General features: G+C 41.4%; 1 protein-coding gene and 1 non-coding gene across 18 annotated transcripts in view; both read right to left on the bottom strand.

Moving 5' to 3' along the window:
- The window catches only part of dlg1a (discs large MAGUK scaffold protein 1a), a 125,943-nt gene that overhangs the window by 57,463 nt on the left and 42,062 nt on the right, over window positions 1-26,418 (bottom strand). For 9 of the 17 annotated variants that reach the window (XM_058401949.1, XM_058401950.1, XM_058401951.1 and 6 more), the window contains 2 exons: window positions 14,837-15,004; window positions 11,514-11,621 (listed from right to left, as the gene is read on the bottom strand). In XM_058401949.1, coding sequence (XP_058257932.1) covers window positions 11,514-11,621; window positions 14,837-15,004 — 276 coding nt within the window. Of the gene's footprint in view, window positions 1-3,158; window positions 4,504-11,513; window positions 11,622-14,836; window positions 15,005-26,418 lie in introns of those variants that run through there. The other 8 variants (XM_058401955.1, XM_058401956.1, XM_058401959.1 and 5 more) reach the window with 2 other exon arrangements.
- Window positions 13,456-13,557, bottom strand: LOC131362319 (U6 spliceosomal RNA). The gene has a single exon (XR_009206163.1). It is a non-coding gene; the product is annotated as a U6 spliceosomal RNA (small nuclear RNA).

Genomic DNA, 26,418 nt, shown 5'->3' with positions numbered 1-26,418 from the left:
CTGGAGACGGTGGCCTGAGGTCCGCTCAATCATTCAGCCGCACAACGCACACTGTCATTCAGAATGCTGCGCTCGACAGATAAGAGAAATAAATAAACAAGTACTGCCACATGACTGTGCTTCCTTGCTTGCCGATTACCATGGCAACGCCATGGCAACAGCTGAAGCCGCAGCGAGTCCAGGAGGGTTATGCACCTCCTCAGGACGAGAGAGGCTCTTGTCTTATCTCAGACTGCAAACTGGCCTGATTAGGAAGAGAATTTCTGCTTTAAATTAAAAATTTTGAAAACGCAGCAGCAAATTTAGACAAATAGATTTGTGCATTTTAAAAATATAAGCCAGTTGAGGACTCTGATAAAACGCAGACCTGCAAATCGCATTTCTGCAACCCAGTCTGTAGTTCCCTGTCTAGGTCCTACATTTGCAAACCCACCAGCTGAGAGAAATGTGTGTGTGTGTGTGTGTGTATGTGTGTGTGTGTGTGTGCAGAAAATATGTTGGTTAGAAAAGCTCAGCAGTAGCGCTGCAGGTTTGCCTCTGCCAGAAATAGATCTGCATGAGCAAGAACAACAGGGACTGACAATGAGCTTCTGCTTCACATAGCCTTCAGTGCATGAGCTGATTGACTTAACACACCAGCATAGCATGCAACAGGCTAGTAAAGACATCTACAAAAGACTATCAAAATGGCTATCAAAAAAAAAAAAAAAAAATACAGCTACAGAATCAGGTTTCTAATTCTAAAGGTGTCTAAAGGAATGTTAACTACAATTATTCATCAAGCAATACCGGTTATTACCTGTGTGGTAAAACCAAATAAAGATATCAGTATACTAACATATAGCAGTATTCCTAACCTTAACCAGGATATGTAAATTATTCAAATTATTTAGGTATAGCTGCAAGACAACAGTCTTACATAATTAGTAATACAGAGATTTATCAGAAAGGCTGGGTTTTTGATGCCTTTCTCCAAAATCCATCTTTTTCCCAGTTCTTTTTTCCTCCATATATGAGGAAGTATTTCATCTGGATTTCAGGACATCCCGTGGCTCATAAATTATTTCTGACTCAAGCTAAAAATGAGAAAATGTACTCCCTTTACTGATATGTCATAAAATCCACTTGTACATGAGCTACAACGAATATAACAGATATGGCTTCACGTTAGTCGTGTAAACCCTACACCTCCATGAATCAGCAGTGACAAAGAGCCTTAATTTCACCTTCCAAACTGAGTGACATTCAATACGTTCTGTTGCTTCTGTACTGATTATAGCAGACGTGACATGTATATCACGAATCTGATTAATTTTCTATAAGAGCAACTCTTGCAGTATTGCTGTCTGTAAACTAAATCACAGGTTTATATTAACGCACTCATGCTAATTTCTTATTGTTTCTAGAGTAACAGCCAATTCTCTGGGACTTGTTTACTGGATGCTGCACTTCATCTAAGCCTAATAATAAACAGATTAAAAATGTAGTTATTTCCCAAAGAAAAATGTACCGTTGTTGATATGGTGACGTTTTCCGTACAATGTTTAACGTTATGTTGTTTATGTCAGAGGTAAACACTTTGCAGTTTCTCAGTAATCAAATGCTTCTATTTTGTCTTATTAACAGGAGCAGTTAAATTATAACATGGGATATCTTGTTTCCTGGGCATTCCATGATACTGAAAGTAACTATGAAGAGATTACACAATATAAATGATTTGTTCTTTATTAAATACAGTTATAGATGTCTATAAATCGCTGAGGTATAAAACACTCAGAGACATGCATTTACTGGAAAATAATCAACTTCAAAAAAGTCTGCGCTAATTTGGCTTCTCGTAAGACTCACACTTCATTGATTATTTTTCTGCAACAAATGCCCTGTCGTATTTCATTCCTTATTTATCTGATACTCTTAATAAAAGCAGTGCATACGTTACTGATTCAGAGACAATATCTTTTTGTAAAGTGCACTATTAAGGTGTTATATTTAAGGTGATATCGTTAAAAAGCAATAAAATTTTGGTCATGTTAACCATCATTGTCATTCCCAGGGGTCTCTTCTTTTATTATGCATAATGTTTTATTTTCTATCATTAACACAAAGGAAGAGCAGACTCCTTTCGCTCTTATCAGCGTCATACAATGCACGATGAAGATAAGTGAATAATGTTCCTTGACGCACTTGCGGCTTTTGCCTTTTGAAAAGTGGTCATGAAATAGAGATGAAGTTATCGTGTTGTGGTAACGGAGTCGAGGGGGGAGAATAAAGAAGCAGACTGGAAACCCTATTGTTCCAAGATCCATTCTTTGCAGCTTTCATTTCAGGTCATGACCCTATTAACCAGCATTTGAGCTTTAATAGGCACAATAAGCCGTGCACGTGGTGCAGCCGGGTTTGAAGTTGCCCCATCCATTGCCCCTTGTGTGCCCACACACTGGACACCAAGGTCACAAAGGAGGAGCAGGAGGCACGACTCCAGCTTCTTAAGTATGTCCTATAATTAAATCTTATGCCAGGTATAGGGCCATCACTCATGCTCCCACTAAGTGCTTTAGCCCCAATGGGAACCAACCACTCAGAGAAGCAGGCTGACGTGATTGTTCACTGTGTCTTTCATTGCGAAGGACTTCTGAGTGCTTATGAAACAATGGCGCTTTTCCAATCTCATTAGGCAAACACTGATTTATGGTGACCATACAGACCAAACAATTCACGTACTATGAGCACACAACATGATCATGCAAGAAGTGACGTAAACGTGGACATAATCAGGAAATGATGGTGAACTTAATGAAAGAAAAAAAAAAAATAGATACAGTGCAATGGATAAAATCAGACATTCAGAATTTGGGACTTAATTTGAGATATATTGTTAGAACAGACAAAAAAAGATCCACATATTGGGACCCTTATGAGCATAATGTTGAGTCTGGTAACTTTAATATATAATGGCACAAACCTTTTCAAAATCTCTGATATGCCAGATTATCATATTTTAATTCAAATACAGCTGGAAAAAAGAGAAATGTTAATAGTCTAATACGAGTGCATTAAATAAGTCAACGCCAACTTAAAGTGCTCATAATAAACGTCCCCACACACCCAGCTGAAGGATATTCATCTCTGCAACAGGTGGTAGGCATGGTAGAGTTTACCTGGCCAGCCCCGGCTGTGATGCAGTCGCTGAAGGCATTACGGCGTGTGAAGAAGGCGAGCAGCTGCTGCCAGCGAGATGATGAGGGCAGCTCTTCACTGGAACTGCGCTTGGCCCACTGCCTCTGTTTCGACCCTGGGGCGCTGTGAGCTGTGCCAGTGTTGGCCCGGCCTCCCCGTGGGTACAGTGTGCTGTTACCGAATATGTAGTTCATCGCCACTTTGGATCCTTTGCGGCTGGAAAGGAACTCCAACAGCTGTCAAGCGACGAGGCACCACGGAAAATGAGGAGCAAGAGCAAGAGAGGGGGAGGGAGAGCGCATCTGGGTAAAGTTACAGCATCCCCTCCTGAATTCCACAAAGCCAAAACATACAAGCCAAACTCCAACAAGAGTCTGAGGCTCCCAAATCCATCCGATTGCAGAATGCTGGTGGACCTTCTATCCTAAGCAAGCGACAGGTCAAGCATCCAGCAGCTTAATGCTGCTGAGAAAAAGTGGGAAGCAAGGTGGATGTAGGAGTGTGATGGCACTGCCCACAAGTAGCACGAATCACTCTGGGCTCCGGCTCCAGACTAGTGGAGACCTAAAAGAGGATCAATGAGGGAATGTGGAGCTCTCGGCATATGAGGAAAACTCTAAGAGCTCTAAGAGGCAGGAAATGGGTTCAAATATCAGGCATGTGTTGCAGGCGAAAGCCCACAAACGCCTCCAGGGATTCATAATCTAAATGGACTCGGGCTAGTAGATTGGCCAGGCCCAGTTATCAATCACAGCACATTCTTAACAGCAACAGACAGCCTTAGCAGGCACATTAAATATAAATGGTGGCATTCAGGGTGGTGCCGTGTAGAATAAGTAAGAAAGAAATTTAAGCATTGTGTCTTCCTCGTCCAAGACATGGCTAGTCTGAGAGGAGTGCAGTTCTACAGGAGCTCATCAGAAACATCACATCACTTCAAGCTAACAGTCTCATCTACGGTTAAGAGGATGTGAATTATACATACCAAACTTCATGCTAATGAACATACTCACGATTCCACATGAGAGAGATGTGCAAAGAAAAAATGTCAGGTTAACAAGCAAGTAAGCTCCAGCCGAAAAAGGTAAATCCAAGAGGAGAGTGAGCACTCCAGATTCGGCAGATGCCTGCCTGCTCCTTGCGATTTAGATCAGTTTTCACACTGCGGTCTCTCTATCTACCGTGCGCACACGCGATTCAGTGAGGGGGAGACAAAAGGCTGTGCTTTCACAGGCAGGGAAAAAAAAAAGAGAAAGCAAATTCAAAAATAACCACATGCTTCTGTTAATATGAGTGGAACGCCCGCAGACTCACAGCACAGTGATCCTCTGCATCGGAGCCTGATGAAGACGGCTGTGTGCCGGCTGACACTGTCCAAGGTGTGCCACAGGTGTCAAATGAGGTAACAGACATTGTCACAGCTTGTGCTTCTATTCCCTCAGGACCAAAACCATGGCAACAGTTTTCACATCAAATAAAGCAGGCAAACCCACAGAGCTCATGCACTCCTTTCTGTTCAATCTACATGGGTTCAGAAACAAAGAACAAGAACAAATCGCTTAACAAATGACTGCTACCCATCAAGCTACAATGAGCTATTTCAATTAGATGCAACATTTGATCCTGTGATTTATATCATTATATATTTTTTTAATATGTATCACATCATGGTTCTCATATTTGCCAAACCATGTTCAAACAAGTGACGCATATCTGAGGTGATATCCTGTAAGCATGAAGTTACATTACATAATCATTTTTATGCAATGATATTCTTTGGTATTCTTTAAGAAAAATAGTACAAAATTACATTTTTTAAAAGCTGAATGCAGTTAAAATGAACTCTATATCAAACGTATACAATACAAAAATATTTATTTATCTATCTATCTATCTATCTATCTATCTATCTATTTATTTATTTATTTATTTATTGATTGATTGTGTGTTTCTAGAGATCTAAAAAAAATAAATAAAATTCTTGTAAACCACAAAGATGGCTCCATAATCATGCATGTTATGCCACAGGCAAATGTTTTTTGTTTTTTTTTTGCATTAATGCTATTTAAAAATGTTCAGGATTTTTTGGCTAATAGTGTTTTAATAACAGCCTTGTGATAGAAAATGCATGCAGCTGTGCAACACGAATTTGTTATTCTAAGTCATTTGAATCCTCTCTGTATTTTACTTGGCACTTTGCAAAATAGTCATTTTATTATTTGGTTTATAGATACAAACATCAATATTATTATTATTTTATTTTATTATTAATTTTATTATTTATTAGATTATTGTCTTTTATTAGATAGACAGAAAGTGTTCATGTTCTGTGCAGACACATTATAACACTTTGCATCTCATATGTTCATCAGCATATCTAAAAGAAATTGATTACAAAATGTGCCCGTTTTTTTGGCTAGGTCTTTACGTTCAGATGGAGGAGAAAGTGTAAGCAGAGGGTGTTACAAATGCAAGTTGTTTTCTAATAAATTATATATGACAAAGCAGGATATCGTATCAGCCATCAAACCTTTTGAGATCTGCCGTTTTATACTGCAGCTAATCCACATGTCCAATTCATGAAGCATATACAAACTTACACACTCAAAAGAAATGCAAGAGGTCCATATAAAATGGCCCTTCTGCCTCCACTGTTTATTGCCTCATGGTCCCTGAGCCCCTCCGCACCTCTCCTCCTAACATATGGAGTTCAGAGCAATCAATCGATAACGTAACACGAGGACAAAGTGCTTCTGAACGGCCCTGCTACTAGCTTAAGCTTTCAGCTTCAGGGTCAATAAATTCTGCCAGTGCACAGGGAAAGAGACAAGCAAGGTTTCATAAAAGTCATCTTTTCTCACTAGGTGCCGCATAATAAATGACTGAGGCATTATAAATGTGGAGTGTTTTCCATGCTGTTACACAGATGACTAAGTATCAGGAAAGTTGATGGCTTCATTAGCAAAATAAGGCCACCGTGAGCAAAATGAGGTTCACATTTCACTCGCTATAAAACAACCTAATCTGTTACAATGATAATCATAACACTAAAACACTGAAAAGAAATCGGTGTTATATTACTAATCTGAAAAACTTAGTGAGATGCTGCAGTACTAGTGTCAACTCAAAGAACAACTATAAAGCAGCCCTAAGCTAACATAAACGCGTGCTTAAATTTGTGATTTCAGGGAAGAAAAAGTACAAACAGCAGCAGCATAGAGGAACAAACAGACATTATGCAGATCCTGAAAAAAACAAACTGCTAACAACAGCTCGCAGATATCAATAGCGCCCTCAGACTCAAGAAGAGGTGAGGGGCAGATCTGTCATTAAGGTGTCATATTTTCTCTCCTGCTCATCCTTCCAGGTGATTTACATGCAGAGCTCAAAGCTAACGCACATGGAGCAGAGTGAGTTTGCTGGCATGCATTTCTGAGAGCAGCCTCCGGAATCTGATACTGTCTACCCACCAAGAACTGCAGCTGCAGCCTCCTGCTCCTCCTGAAACTCCTCATTAAGCGCCGGCCCATCTTTTTGGCGTACCAGATGGAGGCGAGCATGTCACCTGCGTAGCCTCAGGGAGCTGAGCTCTGACCCACACTGGTCTCCCCAAAGAGCTGTAACTGGGTGAGTCCACAGTTCAGGGAGCAGAAAGCAGAGAAAGGTTAATGCTAACACTTTAAAAGTCTGTCCCCGTCTGCATCCAGCAGCCAGGCTTGCTGGAGAGCTCACACACAGGCATGCTGACTGCTAGGGACTCGCAGTCTGTCCGATTCGCCAGGAGTGACACAGCTCATTTTTCACAAAGACTGTCTCCCTCCCTCCTCCCCTGTAGTCCTCGTCTATCCAGAGCCAGTCTAGTACAGGCAGGGAGGATACACTTCAACAAGGGGTGATAAATGAAGTGCAGCACAGATCGCAGAACAGTGACTCAGAGAAGAATGAGTTCTGGCAGTTGGAGAGTTCTGTGTCTGGTGAGGAAGTTTGGGGCTGGTTGGGAGTTCTGTGTCAAGTGGTGGGTGTCTGGGGCAAAATGTGGTGAAAGTGTGTATGTCTGTGTCAAGTGGTGTAGTCTAGGGCAGGTGAGAAAATGTGGTGAAAGTGGGCATGTGTGTGATGAGAGGGGTAGGTGGGGAAGTGTGGGGACGGTAGGGATGTATTTGTCATATAGGAGAGTCTGGGTAAGGTTGGAAAGTGTGGGGCAGGTGGAAAAGTCTGTGTTGGGTGGGAAAGTATGGGGGATGTCTGTGTCACGTGAGGGAGTCTACAGCAGGTGAAGGAGGGCAATATAGAGCAGTTCAAGGAGCAGTCTGTCACAGGTTTAGACGTCTACAACAGATTTGTCTCCAGCAGAGGTCTGAGACAGGTGGAAAAGTCTGAAGTAGTAAGAAAGCGTGGGGTGAAGCTGGGGAGAATTGGGAGGTCTGAGGCTGTTAAGAAATTCTCGGACAGATCAGATCAAGAGACAGGGCTTAAAGCTAAATCTTAAGCTGTGAAAAAGAAACACCAAATTCACCAAAAAATAATTACTCCCACACTTTTTCCAAATGCTAAAACACAAATACAGTCATATAGAAGGCATTATAGATAGACATACTATTTCGCACACTACACCCACTTATAAAGTAAGTGACTGGGTCAGTGGGTGGTGGAAGTGTAATGCAGTCAAATGATATTAAGACTACTTAAGCGCCACATGTGCTGTCTTATTTGACTCTCTGGAGGTGTCACACGTCTACATGGAACATTGTTAGTGACATTATCGTGACACAGGCACCAGTGCAGTAGTGATTAAAATTTTCTCACTTTGCGCTAATGACAACAGTTCACTCTGATGAAACCACTTGCCCTTCGCTCATGAGTTTGTAAAGCAGAGTTGTGGCAGAGTTTCTAAAGGCACCGATGTTTAGTACTGGTAATGAGTGCTTTGTGAAGGATTTGCATGGCTCCTACTATTGAACCTGAGATTACTATCAGCCGCACCATGCTAATGGAGGCACTCATTAACTTGATGACATGACTGCTATGTGCTCCAATTATTTGAATCTGAGACCACAACATCTCATCTGAGGTGAAATGGCCATGCTTTGTTTGGAACTGTTAGAAGTGGATGAAGAACAGAGACGTACACAGTGGAACAGTCTGATCATATCACTCTTTAACACTCTTATGACGATCTGTTAAAAAACCAACAATAGAAGACACCACGCACAGTGATAAGTTTAAAATGCTGGCACAAGTCTGGTCCAAACCTTATGTTGGAGAAGAGCTTATTAGAATTCAGGGCAGTGTGCAGGAGAAATGAGCTCTCCTCCAGGTCCCATTACTTAGTATTGCTGAACAGAACTAATGCACTTAGTGCCCTCAAGCCCTAGCCATATTATCTCCAAACATATGACTGTGCTTCAGTCATGATAAGAGAAATAGAGCAAGCAAGAAAAAAAGAAAGAAGAGAGCTTCTGTCACAGAAATCTAAGAATGTATTCTTATAACATTTATAGTTTTTATAAGGACATAAAAAACCCTTATAGATATTTCATCAAGCACTAAGAGATAAATAAATAGATGCTCAATGTACTGAAAAACCTTTATACACCTGCTACCACTACCTCTTCTGAAAACAGTAAGTATTTTTTTAGCCACAAGTTGCGTTCTTTACGAGAAAAGATAAGAGAAAGAAAGAAAAGATTACAAGTAAAAGAAAAAAGAGAAATCAATAATAAATCGTGTGGTTAGTGGGTTAAAAACAATAAAGAACACAAAATACAAATAGAAAAAAATTAGGGGAGAAAATTTTAGACACTGAAAGTAGTGGAACTAGAAGAGATGTAGATTTAATATTATTAAATATTACTGTGTTGCTCAAATTGGTGTATTTTCACATGCTTGGGTTCATACAAAATAATACACTATATGACCAAAGGTACTGAATGCGGAGACCTGACTATCACAAACATATATACCTTTTGAGAATCCCATTTCACATGTAGTTCACTTTCCTGTTATATTAGTCATCACTCTTTTGAAAAGGTTTTCCACTAGATTTTTGGAACGCAGCTGTGCTGTGCTTTGTGGTCATTCAGGCACAACAGCATTATCGAGGTCAGGCACTGATGTGGGGTGAGGAGGCCTGTCATGCGGTCGATGTTCCAAGTCATCCCAAAGGTGTTTTGGTTGGTCGAGGTCAGGGTTCCGTGCATTCTGTGCATCCCTCACGTTACACACAGGAGAATTGTCATACAGGAGAATGTTTGGGTTCAAACTCTTAGCTCCAGTGAAGGGAAGTTGTGATGCTACAGACATTCGAGGCGAATGTGTATTTCCAACTTTGTGGTAACACATATGGGTGTGATGGACAGGTGTCCACATTGTGCTCATGTCTCTTGAATTTGAATGACCACTTAAGACCAAATACTTGATTCCAGCAGGTAGGACAGTGACACAAAAGGCCTCTGATATAAATAACAAGAAAGACGAGCTTCTATTTTATATTCGGTTAAAAAAAAATGATCAGAATTCTGAGAGAACCCCTCAGGATCCCTTAATTAGGAAACTAGGTTTTAAATAATATCCTAATAAGGTTGAGAGCTAGCCAGAAAATGGGGTAAGCCAGGGAATGCAATTTGCCTAATGCCTAATACGAGTATGTTAAATATCATTCTTCTCTCTAGGAGCAGTAAATGTCCTTGATGTAATTAATAGGTTAATCAGACATCTGCAATATAAATACCGATAGTATGAATGTCTTAACAGGAAAACCAATAAAAATACAAATTCACAAACCTTTGACAACATGAAAACGGACTGTGAATATATTCATAAACCCTAAAATGAAACTGTGACAGAGTGACCATAAAAATAATACCCAAAAACATAAAATAGAACATAAAATGGACATTTGGTCGCTCCCTTTAGTATGTTCTGTCAATGTATTCATTCGTAATATATTCTTTCTGTTTTCAAATAATCTCATCTGCTTATTTAGCAATCCATATCTTAGCAGTGGCATGCTTTATCTGGAACGTAATATCCAGCTTAAGAGATGTGCAACATAAAACAGTGCATTTGGTACATTCTGTACACAATAAGAAAAGAAAAAGTACAACATATAAAGGTCTGATTTGAATTTAACACATTGTATGTATGTATTGTATGTACAATAATGCCGGACTCTCCAAACAACAACAACAACAGTGCTGGACTCTTCAATAATGCTACAATAATGCTGGACTCTACAATAATGCTGGACTCTCCAAATTACAATAATGCCGGACTCTCCAAACAACAACAACAACAGTGCTGGACTCTTCAAAGAACTACAATAATGCTGGACTCTCCAAATTACAATAATGCTGGACTCTCCAAATAACAATAATGCCGGACTCTCCAAACAACAACAATAATGCCAGACTCTCCAAACAACAACAATACCGGACTCTCCAAACAACAACAATAATACCGGACTCTCCAAACAACAACAATAATGCCAGACTCTCCAAACAACAACAATAATGCCAGACTCTCCAAACAACAACAATAATGCCAGACTCTCCAAACAACAACAATAATACCGGACTCTCCAAACAACAACAGTGCTGGACTCTTCAAATAACTACAGTCATGCCATACTCTCCAAAGTACAATAATGCTGGACTCTCCAAATATCAACAACAATGCTGGACTCTCTAAATTACAATAACACTGGACTCTTTAAATGACAACAATAATGCTGAACTCTTTGAATAACTACAATAATATTGGACTCTTCAAGTAACCACAATAATGCTGGACTCTCCAAATAACCACAATAGAATGATCACAATAATATTGGACTCTCCAAAATTACATTAATGCTGGACTCTCCCAATTAAAATAACACTGTACTCTTCAAATAACAACAATGCAAGACTTTCAAATAACAAAACTGCAGAACTATCCTAATAACTACAATGACACTGGACTGTTCAAATAATTGTAATAATCCTGAAATAACCAAATAATTGCTATGAAGCAGGACAGTCCAAATCCCTAACACAATGCGGGACTGTCCACATAAATACAATGACACTGGACTATCTAATAGGAAATGTTTTGCTCTACTGCTTAAAAACAGAAAAAGATCTGACATTTTGTTATACCCAGCAAGCACTGTAACATCTTTGCCATCTAGTGCCTGAACCGAATACTACACCACACAGCTTTTTTCAATATAATATTGGACATTATGTTCATCTTTGCTTTCTAAGCCCCATCCAATATTTCCATCACACAACCCACTCAAATGATATGGTGAACATAAAAGGACCTAATTGTATACTGCAACACTGGGCGTTTACCTGCATGATCGCTTCATTGCGTGAGTAAAGCGTGGAGAAGGCAGGGGCTGGCACCTCCTCTCCTCCTACTGGGGACGAGCTCTCAAAAACGCACTCCAGAGACTCTACCTACAGAGGAAGCATGCAGCCGCAGTGATGCACAGCAGAACCCAGTAAAAGGAAGACACAAAGCCATAGAACAGAGGCCAAAGTTTATACAACACTGAAAAAGTCTTGCTTCAGCAGAACCAAGAGGCTTTATGATTTCAGACATGAGAAGCACAAAGCAGAGTTGAGAGGCAACAAAATGCATGATGCATTGTATGTTTTAAAAATATACAACAAAATGATGTGAAAACATGTGAGCCACATCATGAATTCGAACCACCATGAGCCACATCATCACAAGTGAATCACAGGACTAACATCATAACACAACGCGTGTAAAATGAGTCAAAAGATTTCCAGGAGCACAAAGAATAAGCGAATGATCGCTGATTTCATGATTAGTGAACCACACAACAAAAACAGAAAACATGCAGTTTTCTAAGCATATGAAATGTCTACACATTTGTTATGTGTATATACAAATATGTAGAAATGGAAATCAGTAGAGAGATATCCACATTAATACCCAAAGGTGGCAGAAATGCTGAATGCTGAGTATAAATTCAGCATTAAGTTTAATTTCTATGGTCCAGCATTTTTGTGACACCCATGATACCCAAAGGAAGGTGCATAGTGTATGTGTGTGTACATCACACCATGCGCAGGCATTTACAGGTACATAAGCCAGTCACAGGTTGGTTCAGCTGAGCAACCTGGAGTGCCACAAGATGCCATCTCCATCTGTCCTGGCTATTCAAGCCAAACACTCACAGAGCGCAAACGCAAAAGCCCAGTCAGAGGCAGAAATGCTCAGAAATATATCATTATTAATTAAAATAGCAGATTTTGTGTTAGATACTTTATATTAAAATGCAACATAATCCTGGATCTGATAAAGATTATAGTATTATAAGCAATACACCAAATGGGTTCATATCTAGTAAAAATGCCTGTAGGGAGTTCTCTTTAAATAGAAGCTGGTCCAGGAGACAGTGGTGCATCATGGGTAGGTGGGTTAAACCACAAAGTGTCTGGTCACTCCATCACCATTCAGACTTTGGCTTAATGGAGCATGCACAGACAAGATGATAATCTCAGACAAATCTGTTTAAAGTAGTGGATTTAAACCAGAGGATAATACTGTTAACATGAACTTCTCAATAACACACACACACACACACACACACACATTTAACAAACAAAGCATGTGATCTCTAGATAAGACAATGATCATGAAATTTAACACAGCGGTTTACACACATGAAATGCGTGATGACTTAAATGAATTATTTCTTGTTTCAGTGAACCTTTCTTCAGTTACTATCATCAGCCACAAGGTGGAGTAAGACATCCATTAGATCTGCTTAAAGTAAGAGCCTGACCTGTCATCACCTCATCAGTTCAATTTGACAGCAAATCAATTTGAATCACCATCTCAATCGCTGTAGTCATTGTCCTCATATGACCTTGGAGTTCTAAATGAGGGATGTTGAAATGATACGCTTCCTGGATGTGTTATTTACATTTATACATTTACGGCGTTTAGCAGACGCCCGTATCCAGAGCGACACACTGAAGTGCTTTATTGATAATCATGAGTTACATCCTAATACTGGTCCACTAGGTCAAGGACTAAGAATACATCAGTCTAAAAATTAAATTGATCATTTTAGCACGTCAGAAAAACATCAGAATAAGGAACGCTTCAGAAAGAGGTAGGTCTTCAGACGTAAAAATAAGAACGCTTCAGAAAGAGGTAGGTCTTTAGATGTCAGAATGAGGAACGCTTCAGAAAGACCTAGGTCTTCAGACGTAAAAATGAGAACGCTTCAGAAAGAGGTAGGTGTTTAGATGTCAGAATGAGGAACGCTTCACAGGTTTGCAGGTCTTCCTTTCACAGCGTCATACTAATCTTCTCTGTCTCAATCCAATTTTAGTGTATGTGCTCCTGTAGAAAATTTACAATCTTATTCGTATTTCTCACTCATATTCTCGTATCCGGTAACAAAAGACGGAAAGAATAAGAGTAGAGAGAATCCATCAGTTGGGCGAGCAGCCAGGCAGCATCACCAACCTTGAATGCATGGGCTGATTTAAGAGAAATGCAGGCTCAGAGTGATGACAGTGCCTGTGTTTGTGTGTGTGTGTGCGCGCATGCACACTAACTCTGCCTCTGTGCACTTGAGGCTGATGAGAGGTGACAGGCAGGGCTTTTTAGTCTGCTTTGTGGGAGAGAATGGAGCTTCAGTGATCTGTGGCTGCCTGGTCGCAACTCAGCACATCCTGGCACAGCTACTCATCCAGCTGCACTGGGGTGATCTCAGCCAAAACTCAGTCTTTTAAAAAAGCATGTACTGCCAATCTGGCATTTGTGTTGCATGCGGGTTTGAAAAAAATGTACAAGCGCTCTTCCTGCTCCAGACGAGACAAAGTTATTAGGGCTCCCTCCCTGTGTAAAATGTCTCCACTTAAGCACGTTTTGACAGAGTAAGCTCGAAAAGGATTGTGTAATGCTTATGGAATTAGGTTAGTCTTTCTTTGAACACTGGGGATATCAGCAGAGGTCGATCTCACCACTGCTAATCTCATCATAGCTGAAGGCCTCTGTGGACAGGCCTGGAGAAAATCAATGGACTTGAAGTCCGTCCGGTTGTGTGAACGTGAATAAGTTTGTACTGTGTGCATTTACAGATTTAACAGTTTTCTATGAAGAATTAAAGATGTTCAACTTGGACTTTTCTGAAAGAGTTTAAGTCATACTTCACACCAGAGCATTACTTGTTTTCTAAACTGAATAAATTAGCAAATATAAAAAAAAAGATAATATGCATATGTGTATAATTCTACGTATATTTAATGTGCTTTTTACGACTGTGGTGAGCAGAAAAGCATCTCAGAATGCAGGACACGCTGAAACTTGAGGTAGAAGGGCTACAACAGCAGAAGACCACACCAGGCTCTAATTCTATCAAACAAAATATTAAACTATAGCTGGGACAGGATCACTGAAGCTGAACAGCTGAAGACTGAAAAAAGACCAAACAAAAATTTAATACAATGAGCATTGTATTACATTAGAATGGGAAAATGTAGGGAAAATGGGTGATTGGGTGTGTAACCTTAAAGAAATCTGTCACACTGTGTTTATGCATGTTTGGGATGAGACACAGCCATGCTTGTACACTTTAGGAAAGGGACAGAAAAGTAATACAAAGATGCAGTCAAAAGTCTCCTACCTTCATTGGGGAGATGTGTGAATGAGAGACGAAGCCGTGGACATTCTCGATCTGGGAGATGTTTTTCTCCGACACCTGCACCAGCTCGGGAGGCTGAACGTCCCCGGGCAGGCGAGTCGAGCCGTGTTCTGCAGGAGAGGTGGTGTCTTCATCTTGATATCTGTATTTCTGAAAACGAAGACAAAATCATTCCATTATAAACTTTACAGTATGCGTATATTCAGTCTGTACATAGTTCTGCTTACCTAAATACTTCTAATTAGTCCTCAATATTCAGGAAGTGGAAACAGAACTCTAAAATAACTCTGTCTAATGAAGACGTAAAAATGACAAAACTCAACCCTAATCTCCATCTTGCAGCCGACTGTGAAGTAAGGATCAAAGTCTCACACAGCAAGCTTTTGCAAAAACACACAGATGAATGTCATCAGATCAAACAGAACAGTTTGCTCCATGCTGCGCCTGCAGCCTGACCTGATTGGCTTTGTTAGCAGGGAGCCCAGGTGTATACACAGCACGCTGCTAAACGCTTCATAGTACACGCGCTCCACTCTGACATCAAGGAGCAACAAAACATTGGAGCAAGACCCTTGCAAGCTCTTCATTTCTGGTCCTGTTGACCTGTGTTCTTCTCAGTTATATGACAGCGCTGTTTTGATTCTGATTGGTTACTCATTCCTCTCACCTCACTCACTTCATCAACACACTCACTCACTCCACCCACCTCACTCACTCACTCCACCCACCTCACTCCACTCACTCCACCCACCTCACTCCACTCACCTCACTAACTCACTCACTCCACCCACCTCACTCACTCACTCCACCCACCTCACTCCACTCACCTCACTAACTCACTCACTCCACTCACTCCACCCACCTCACTCCACTCACCTCACTAACTCACTCCACTCACTCCACTCACCTCACTAACTCACTCCACTCACTCCACCCACCTCACTAACTCACTCCACTCACCTCACTAACTCACTCCACCCACCTCACTAACTCACTCCACTCACTCCACCCACCTCACTCCACTCACCTCACTAACTCACTCACTCCACTCACTCCACCCACCTCACTCCACTCACCTCACTAACTCACTCCACTCACTCCACCCACCTCACTAACTCACTCCACTCACTCCACCCACCTCACTCCACTCACCTCACTAACTCACTCCACCCACCTCACTAACTCACTCCACTCACTCCACCCACCTCACTCCACTCACCTCACTAACTCACTCCACCCACCTCACTCCACTCACCTCACTAACTCACTCCACTCACTCCACCCACCTCACTCCACTCACTTCACTAACTCACTCACTCCACCCACCTCACTAACTCACTCACTCACTCCACCCACCTCACTAACTCACTCACTCCATCCATTCACTCACTCCACCCACCTCACTAACTTACTCACTCACTCACTCCACCCACCTCACTAACTCACTCACTCCACCCACCTCACTAACTCACTCACTCCATCCACTCACTCACTCCACTCACCTCACTAACTCACTCACTCCACCCACCTCACTAACTCACTCACTCACTCCACCCACCTCACTAACTCACTCACTCCACCCACCTCACTAACTCACTCACTCACTCCACCCACCTCACTAACTCACTCACTCACTCCACCCACCTCACTCACTCACTCCACCCACCTCACTAACTCACTCACTCACTCCACCCACCTCACTAACTCACTCATTCACTCACTCCACCCACCTCACTAACTCACTCACTCCATCCATTCACTCACTCACTCCACCCACCTCACTAACTCACTCCATCCATTCACTCACTCACTCCACCCACCTCACTAACTCACTCACTCACTCCATCCATTCACTCACTCACTCCACCCACCTCACTAACTTACTCACTCACTCACTCCACCCACCTCACTAACTCACTCACTCACTCCACCCACCTCACTAACTCACTCATTCACTCACTCCACCCACCTCACTAACTCACTCACTCACTCCATCCATTCACTCACTCACTCCACCCACCTCACTAACTCACTCCATCCATTCACTCACTCACTCCACCCACCTCACTAACTCACTCACTCACTCCATCCATTCACTCACTCACTCCACCCACCTCACTAACTTACTCACTCACTCACTCCACCCACATCACTAACTTACTCACTCACTCCACCCACCTCACTAACTCACTCACTCCACCCACCTCACTAACTCACTCACTCCACTCACCTCACTAACTCACTCACTCTACGCACCTCACTCACTTCATCCACACACTCACTCCACTCATCCCACTCAGTCACTCACTCCACCCACCTCACTAACTCACTCACTATACTCACCTCACCTTACCTCACTTACTCAGTCCATCCACTCACTCACTCCACTCACCTCACCTTACCTCACTTACTCAGTCCATCCACTCACTCACTCCACTCACCTCACCTTACCTCACTTACTCAGTCCATCCACTCACTCACTTCACTCACCTCACCTTACCTCACTTACTCAGTCCATCCACTCACTCACTTCACTCACCTCACCTCACTTACTCAGTCCATCCACTCACTCACTCCACCCACCTCACTAACTCACTCACTCCACCCACCTCACACACTCACTTCACTGACTTCTTCCACTCACCTCACTCACTCACCTCACTACCTCACACACTCACTCACCTCACCTCACTGACTTCATTCACACACTCACTCACCTCACTCACTTCATCCACTCACTCACTTACTCACTCACTTCATCCACTCACTCACTCACTCACTCACTAACTTACTCACTCCACACACCTCACACATTCACTTCACTCACCTCACTGACTTCATCCAAACACTCACTCCACTCATCACACTCACTCACTCCACTCACCTCACTTACTCAGTCCATCCACTCACTCACTCCACTCACTTCACCTTACCTCACTTACTCAGTCCATCCACTCACTCACTTCACTCAACTCACTCACTCCACCCACCTCACTAAGTCACTCACTCCACCCACCTCACACATTCACTTCACTCACCTCACTGACTTCATCCACACACTCACTCCACTAACCTCACTAACTCACTCACTCCACTCACCTCACTCACTGACTTCATCCACACACTCACTCCACTCACCTCACTCACTCACCTCACTAACTCACACACCCACTCACCTCACCTCACTCACTTCATCCACTCACTCACCTCACTCACTTCATCCACTCACTCACTCACTCACCTCACTAACTCACACACCCACTCACCTCACTCCACTCACTCACCTCACTCACTTCTTCTACTCACTCACTCACTCACCTCACTCACTTCATCCACTCACTCACTCACCTCACTCACTTCATCCACTCACTCACCTCACTCACTTCATCCACTCACTCACTCACTCACCTCACTCACTTCATCCACTCACTCACTCACTCCACCCACCTCTCTCACTTAACTCACTTCATCCACTCACTCACTCCACCCACCTCTCTCACTCACTCACTCACTCACCTCGCTCACTCCACCCACCTCTCTCACTTACTCCACCCACCTCTCTCACTCACTCACTCACCTCACTCACTCCACCCACCTCTCTCACTTACTCCACCCACCTCACTCACTTCATCCACTCACTCACTCACTCACCTCACTCACTTCATCCACTCACTCACTCACCTCACTCACTCACCTCACTAACTCACACACCCACTCACCTCACTCCACTCACCTCACCTCACTGACTTCATCCACACACTCACTCACTCACCTCACCTCACTCACTTCATCCACACACTCACTCACTCACCTCACTCACTTCATCCACTCACTCACTCACTCACCTCACTCACTTCATCCACTCACTCACTCACTCACATCACTCACTTCATCCACTCACTCACTCCACCCACCTCTCTCACATCACTCACTTCATCCACTCACTCACTCCACCCACCTCTCTCACTCACTCACCTCGCTCACTCCACCCACCTCTCTCACTTACTCCACCCACCTCACTCACTCACTTCACACCACTTACCTCACCTTACCTCACTCACTCACTTCATCCACTCACTCACTCACTCACTCACTCCACCCACTTCTCTCACTTAACTCACTTCATCCACTCACTCACTCCACCCACCTCTCTCACTCACTCACCTCACTCACTCCACCCACCTCTCTCACTTACTCCACCCACCTCACTCACTTCACACCACTTACCTCACCTTACCTCACTCACTCACTCCATCCACTAACTCACTCCACTGGAGAAACCCAGCAAAATACAGAGTTTATTGGTGCATATGCAAATACACTACATGAAATTCTTTTATGTCTATTGTTAGGAATCTAGGGCCAGAGCACAGACTCGGCCATGATACAGTATTCCTGGACCAGAGAGGGGTCAGAGTGCCACCAGTGAGCAGTAGCCCAGGGCTGTAACCACTAAGCCACCTCTACCTCACCTCCAAACAAACAAAAATGGGTCGTTCAGACACAAACAGAACAGAAAGATTTATTAACATTCATCCAAAGTAAACACTAACTGCAAGATAGAGTTTGTCGCTTTGAGCATCTGTTCATAAACATGCACCCCCATCTGAGGCACAGAAACTATTTTTGAGCTTTCTCCCAAGGCCTACTTTCTCACAGTGATCTGTGTACCAGAAACCTGACGGTATAAATCAGCACAGCAGCGTATGGGGCAAGCCTGGCCTTCCCTTAGGAGGCAGCCAAAAGGCAAGTGGATGTGAAGAAAACTCCCTGATGGATGAGTGTGTTATAGTGCTGAGATGGGAAACACAGCATTAATGAGCAAAACCCCCTGCTTGCTCTCTGCTGCACAGTCATCATGATGACCTCAAACTGCCACGCATGATCTGATATATTCAGCTGCAGGAGTATGTGAGGAAACCCACATTATTCAGCATCGTCTTCTATATACGTCCCTATGTCCACTTCTGTCTAGCACTATACTGAGGGGAAACCCCAAAACACCTAGTTTTACTGTTTAGTTCTTACCATAACAACACATATAGCAGAGCTTAAGAGTCTGAGTCCACTCGTATTTAGACAAAAATGGTTACACAATTCTGAAATTTTACTTATTTTTACATTACCACATACTTAATAGGCAAATATGTGACATAACACATTGTAAATTATGTAAAATGTATTGTTTTTACACAGTGCACTGAATTACATGTAATCCTCAAAAGCAACAAGTGACGTACTACCCAACTTCTTCAAGAAATGTGCACACATAATAAAAAGAATAGACCAGTAAAGTCATAAATCTCCTAATATTATATAATTATTCAACACTTACTCAAAAGTCAATGGTTACTGAAAATATCATGCACACATGACTCAAGTCTTACAATATCTCTGGCACACACAACACCATCATAATACTACTGTAAATACTAATAATTAGTCACATAAATACTACATACTTGAATACTGAATATGCAGCTAGGTACATTAAAATAATTAAGTTACTACAAACAGCTATAAGTGAGTATATTCAGCTATATTTTTTCCTATAAAACATGGTTTGCATTATTTGTATCAGTGACTACAAGCCTTTTTTACAATTTCCTCCCCATACCCTGGCAGAGTTTAGTGTATGTTGTGGCACAAATGACCAGCTCACATGAAATGACAGCGATCTGGAGGCCATTACACAATTCATTATGGCAAAGAAAGCAAAGCAGATTGCAAACTGGGCTCTGTGAGAATATCAAGAGAAGCTACTACAGCATCTTCCTGCAATACAGGTAACATCTCAGCATGAAGAGTTCACGGCTAACAGCACACAGCAGCAGGAAAAATGTCTACAGACAATGTTAGGTGAGTGAAAATAACAGCTCTTGCTCAGTATGTTATTCTGAATGAATAGACTCCTGAGTGAAGGAAAAGGATTGCAGGATACTGAAAACAAAAGCATATTTTACTTATGGCTGCACAAGAGTGCTTTTCCGAAGTGAAATAAAACCCTGCTTTTGTTTGGTGCAACAATGCTTGATGCAAGGTAGCTATCATAGGAAGCTCAAGTACTTCATTAAAATCAACTAGCTAAAGCAACTAGCTAAAGCTTAGATAGATAGATAGATAGATAGATAGATAGATAGATAGATAGATAGATAGATAGATAGATAGATAGATAGATAGATAGATCCTCTAGAGCATAGAGAGTTAAGGGCCTTGCTCAAGGGTCCAGCGGCAGCAGCTTGACAGTGCTGGGGCTTGAACCCATATCTACCAGTCAGCAACCTAGAGAGCCTTAACCACTAACATAAACAAACCTTTTATGGAAATATAAAACAAAGCTAAAAAGTAGTTATTAAGTTATTCATTTTATCAGTATCTGTATGGACATGTACTCATTTGTCTGTGGTCTGAAAAAAAAATGCCATTGATTCATCCCTATAAATAAAGTAAACATCCTGTGTTCACTGGTTATCCGAACAGGATATTCAGACATAATTATAGTTCAGATTCTTAAACAGCTGAAAATTGCTTTGTTGATTTGATACAGATGACTGATTGAGTGATTGATCGATTTATTGAATTATTGGCAACAGTCAGATTATGGCTAGTCTGATTTATGATCGCGACAGTACCAGATATAGAGCTAGAGCTTTTTAGTCCAAACCCTAAACAGCAAGTCTCACAGCATTGTGGAGCAGCTTCACAGTCACAGCATGAGTAGATTAGATTCACTGCCACACTGCAGTGTCTCCTCTTACCTGCTTGCAGTTCACTAGTCCACTCCAGCTCTGCTGTACCTAAAGCCCCAAAAATGTGTCAGACTCAATACCTGTCAACCCACAAGGGCATTTCAAGTCATACTTTGCCATGAGCTGAACTGCCAGCTGCACTGCTCAAGATGGTATCAGTCGAACACACTGTTTTATTCACAACACATATTTTTATTCAGAAATGTGAATATACAGTAATACATTTCATTTTTCCCCTAAAATGATTCTTACTGTTTTTTACCATTAATTGTAAAGGCTGCAATTTTTACAATAAAGCTAGAAAATGATCTGCCGAGATTTATCTTGCTTTCATTTTATAGCCACTGTATATTCCAGGCTTGTAACACCATAAGATTATTCAATATGATGCAGATATGTTGCAGCTACGCTCTAATAAGAAACAACCAGTCCCAGTAACACACATATCTACCTTTACGCCCAAATATATCCTATCCAGCGATGCTGATATACGCAACAGTGTTTGGATGTGATGCAATTTCACATTGGGCTGAAGGAAAACATTACAGTAGGCCACACTTACTTCCAGTGTATACAATGGGATGGAAATGTATGAGGAACCAGGCTCATAAGGGAACCCATCTTCATTTGCGTGACACTGAACAGTAAATAATATAAACTTAAAAATTGTCCTTTCTACAACTGTTTATAGTCAAATGGAATTGAGGTCCTGAGCAACTAAAAGATCAGCGTAATTCATGTATTCATTCATTTTTAGTAGCCACTAGTACAGGGTCATTGTGGATCCAGACAATATATTTTAACAATACTGAAAGATTCAAGAAATATAACTAAACAAATAAAACCAAAGAAAAGTCTTTTTTTAAATGATCTGTAAAATGTAAGTTTAATCTAATTTATTGTGAGGAAAAAGTAAGGACACCGCCCCACATTTATTTGTACTTAAAATGGATAAAATGACCTACAGGTGTATCACATCAAGTGCAAATTATTAGAACATTGTTACAGAGCATTTTGAAGGAGTTTTGCCTTATTTAAACCTCTGACATTTAGCTTGGTTTGCTCTTAACTGTTGAAGTGTGACGTATCACCATGGTGAGATCCAGGCCTTCAGAAAGAAGATTGCTGATGCTTATGAGTCTGGTAAGAGATATAAAAAGATCTCAAAAGAATTTGTAATCAGCTATTCTATTGTCCAGAAAACCATTTACAAGTGGAGAACATTTAAAACAACTGCCAACATGGCCATGTCAGGCCATCCAAGCAAATTTACCCCAATTGTAGACCGTAAGATACTTAAAGGCGTCTCCAAAAACCCTAAAATACCAGCACGGGACCTACAACAAGCTTTTGCTATAGTTTATGTCCAAGTGCATGTATCTACAATCAGAAAGACACTATACAACTTAATTATTATGGGAGACGTGCAAGAAGGAAACCTTTGCTGTCTAAGAAAAACATGAGGCAAAGGCCAAGACCTCTGGAATACTATGCTTTAGACAGATGAATCTACAATTGAATTATTTGGACACCATAACAGGGCATGTTTGGCGTAAACCAAATACAGAATTTCAGCAAATGAACCTCAACTATGAAACATTTTTTAACTTGAGAAAGGAAAAAAAGATGAAGATAAATAATGTATGTGTAGTGTGAAACTTTACCAAGATGATAATGCATGGTAATACTAAATTATAGGTGCCATTGCCTCCCTACATTTTCTTTTAGGTTAGAGTATAGTGGTCTGTAAAATGAAATGGAAGATACAAAACTACAGGATGAAGAAGCACTGCATTTCTTAGAGCTTCAGTAAGCCCCATGCCCACCCATCACACCCTCTGTGAGGCCAGATTGCCTGGATAATGAGCTGCAGTGATGGGTCAACATTCTCAGTTTAAGTAGCTAACACTCAGGTACACCCACGTTACTGGGTTAAGTTTGATGTGCGATGGAATCTGTCTCTAAAAGATGACACAAAATACTAAACCTGCTTGATCAGGAAAGCACACATAAGTAAGAGAGACTGTGGCTGGTACTCTATAGTCTACTGAGGACAGCAGATTGTCCTATTTTCTATTTTCTGACATTTGCTGGTTTTGCAATTTTGGAAAGCATTATAGAGCCATGAATTTGTGTCTGCTTAATGAACAATAGACAAGTATGATAGGTTTCAGAGCTCAGAGAACACTGTATTTATATTAATATTTCACCTTGAGAAGCTTACGAGGGCTGTTTGAATTAGTGTCACTATGCCACACTGATGCCAAAGCATACTGAAGACATTATATAGAAATTAGCGCAAATAACACTATAAAAATTTATAGAACATATAATTGTTCTAATGTGTTGTCATTTCGGTAGTAGAAAATTTACAGGAAAAATAAAAAATATGGTATTTCTTTTGTCGATGTTCTACATCAGTAAGTAAAAAAAAGTGTGAATTTGTTAATATGGTGATGATCTCAGTGAGAAGATTTTTGAATATGGAAGTGATAACAGGAAACACATCAACTATATATATATATATATATATATACACTACTGCTCAAGATCACTTGCAGGAAGACAGCCAATCCATCTTGTGGGAGATGCTCCAGGAAGCATGGGGTGAAATCTCATCAGCTTATCATGAAAAATTGACAGCCAGAATGCCCAGGCTGTAATTGCTGCAAAAGGTGTGTTTTTTTTTGTGATGAAGACAAAGTTCAAAGAAGAAAACATTCATAATTTCCATCAAAATTATTATTTCTAAATCTGACATGTCAGCATGTCCTGTTCTTTTCCTAGTGAATAGTGTAGTGAATGTATATGTTCACAAGAACCCTCTTTGTTTTTAATTATCTTATTTTTGCACCTTGTACTTTATAACATAATATGTAGTACCATGGTCCTGGAGAAATGTTTCACTGTGCGTGTATATACACTATATTGCCAAAAGTATTCGCTCACCTGCCTTGACTTGCATATGAACTTAAGTGACATCCCATTCCTAATCCATAGGGTTCAAAATGACGTCGGTCCACCCTTTGCAGCTATAACAGCTTCAACTCTTCTGGGAAGGCTGTCCACAAGGTTTAGGAGTGTGTTTATGGGAATTTTTGACCATTCTTCCAGAAGCGCATTTGTGAGGTCACACACTGATGTTGGACGAGAAGGTCTGGCTCTCAGTCTCCGCTCTAATTCATCCCAAAGGTGTTCTATCGGGTTGAGGTCAGGACTCTGTGCAGGCCAGTCAAGTTCATCCACACCAGACTCTGTCATCCATGTCTTTATGGACCTTGCTTTGTGCACTGGTGCACAGTCATGTTGGAAGAGGAAGGGGCCAGCTCCAAACTGTTCCCACAAAGTTGGGAGCATGGAATTGTCCAAAATGTCTTGGTATGCTGAAGCATTCAGAGTTCCTTTCACTGGAACTAAGGGGCCATAATCCCCTCCACCAAACTTTACACTTGGCACAATGCAGTCAGACAAGTACCGTTCTCCTGGCGACCGCCAAACCCAGACTCGTCCATCAGATTGCCAGATGGAGAAGCGCGATTCGTCACTCCAGAGAACGCGTCTCCACTGCTCTAGAGTCCAGTGGCGGCGTGCTTTACACCACTGCATCCGACGCTTTGCATTGCATTTGGTGATGTATGGCTTGGATGCAGCTGCTCAGCCATGGAAACCCATTCCATGAAGCTCTCTGCGCACTGTTCTTGAGCTAATCTGAAGGCCACATGAAGTTTGGAGGTCTGTAGCAATTGACTCTGCAGAAAGTTGGTGACCTCTTCGCACTATGCACCTCAGCATCCGCTGACCCCGCTCCGTCAGTTTATGTGGCCTACCACTTCGTGGCTGAGTTGCTGTCGTTCCCAAACACTTCCACGTTCTTATAATACAGCTGACAGCTGACTGTGGAATATTTAGGAGCGAGGAAATTTCACGACTGGATTTGTTGCACAGGTGGCATCCTATCACAGTTCCACGCTGGAATTCACTGAGCTCCTGAGAGCGACCCATTCTTTCACAAATGTTTGTAAAAACAATCTGCATGCCTAGGTGCTTGAGTTTATACACCTGTGGCCATGGAAGTGATTGGAACACCTGATTCTGATTATTTGGATGGGTGAGCGAATACTTTTTGCAATATAGTGTATATATATATATATATATATATATATATATATATATATACATACATATACATATATATATATATATATATATATATATATATATATATACACACACACACTGACAATTATTGGCAAATAACACACTTTGGGATATGAATTTAGTGGAAAATAATCAGCACAGGGTATAACAGTGACTCCTCTTCACATCAGCGTTGCATTACACCAAACTGTCCCTGACCCCAAGTGATTTATTCCTTCATTTGATTAAAAACCTGAGCTCCAGTGCTTTTTAACTGAACATTAATTATAGTTTCTGAGTGAAACATAGTTCCAGCAAAAAGGAACCATTTTTCAGGTCAAATCTCATCAAGAACCTCATAAAGAAGTGAACTGCACATTGTGAATCATTGTGTATACGTGACAGAGCTACACACACCTCCCTCTACCTGTACATTTGCTTCTGTGTTTAATGGAAGACAAAATTATAAAAAAATAAATAAATAAAAAATGAGGTGCCTAATAACTCCACGCTGCAGTTCATGTCTGTCTAGGCAAACCTGGACTTAAATACAGAACATTGTGTGCAGAATTAAAAAAGGTTTAAGCTTTATTTTCTCTCAGAGAAACAAAGCCTCATCTGATACCTCCTGTCAGTGTGGAAACAGGCGATTCGGCTTTAAGGCAGCACAGCAAAAAA

Source organism: Hemibagrus wyckioides, linkage group LG11 (genome assembly GCF_019097595.1).
Source record: "Hemibagrus wyckioides isolate EC202008001 linkage group LG11, SWU_Hwy_1.0, whole genome shotgun sequence".
Lineage (NCBI taxonomy): Eukaryota > Metazoa > Chordata > Actinopteri > Siluriformes > Bagridae > Hemibagrus > Hemibagrus wyckioides.
Note: the sequence above shows the minus strand (reverse complement) of the source record. Positions and strands in the feature narration are given on the sequence as shown.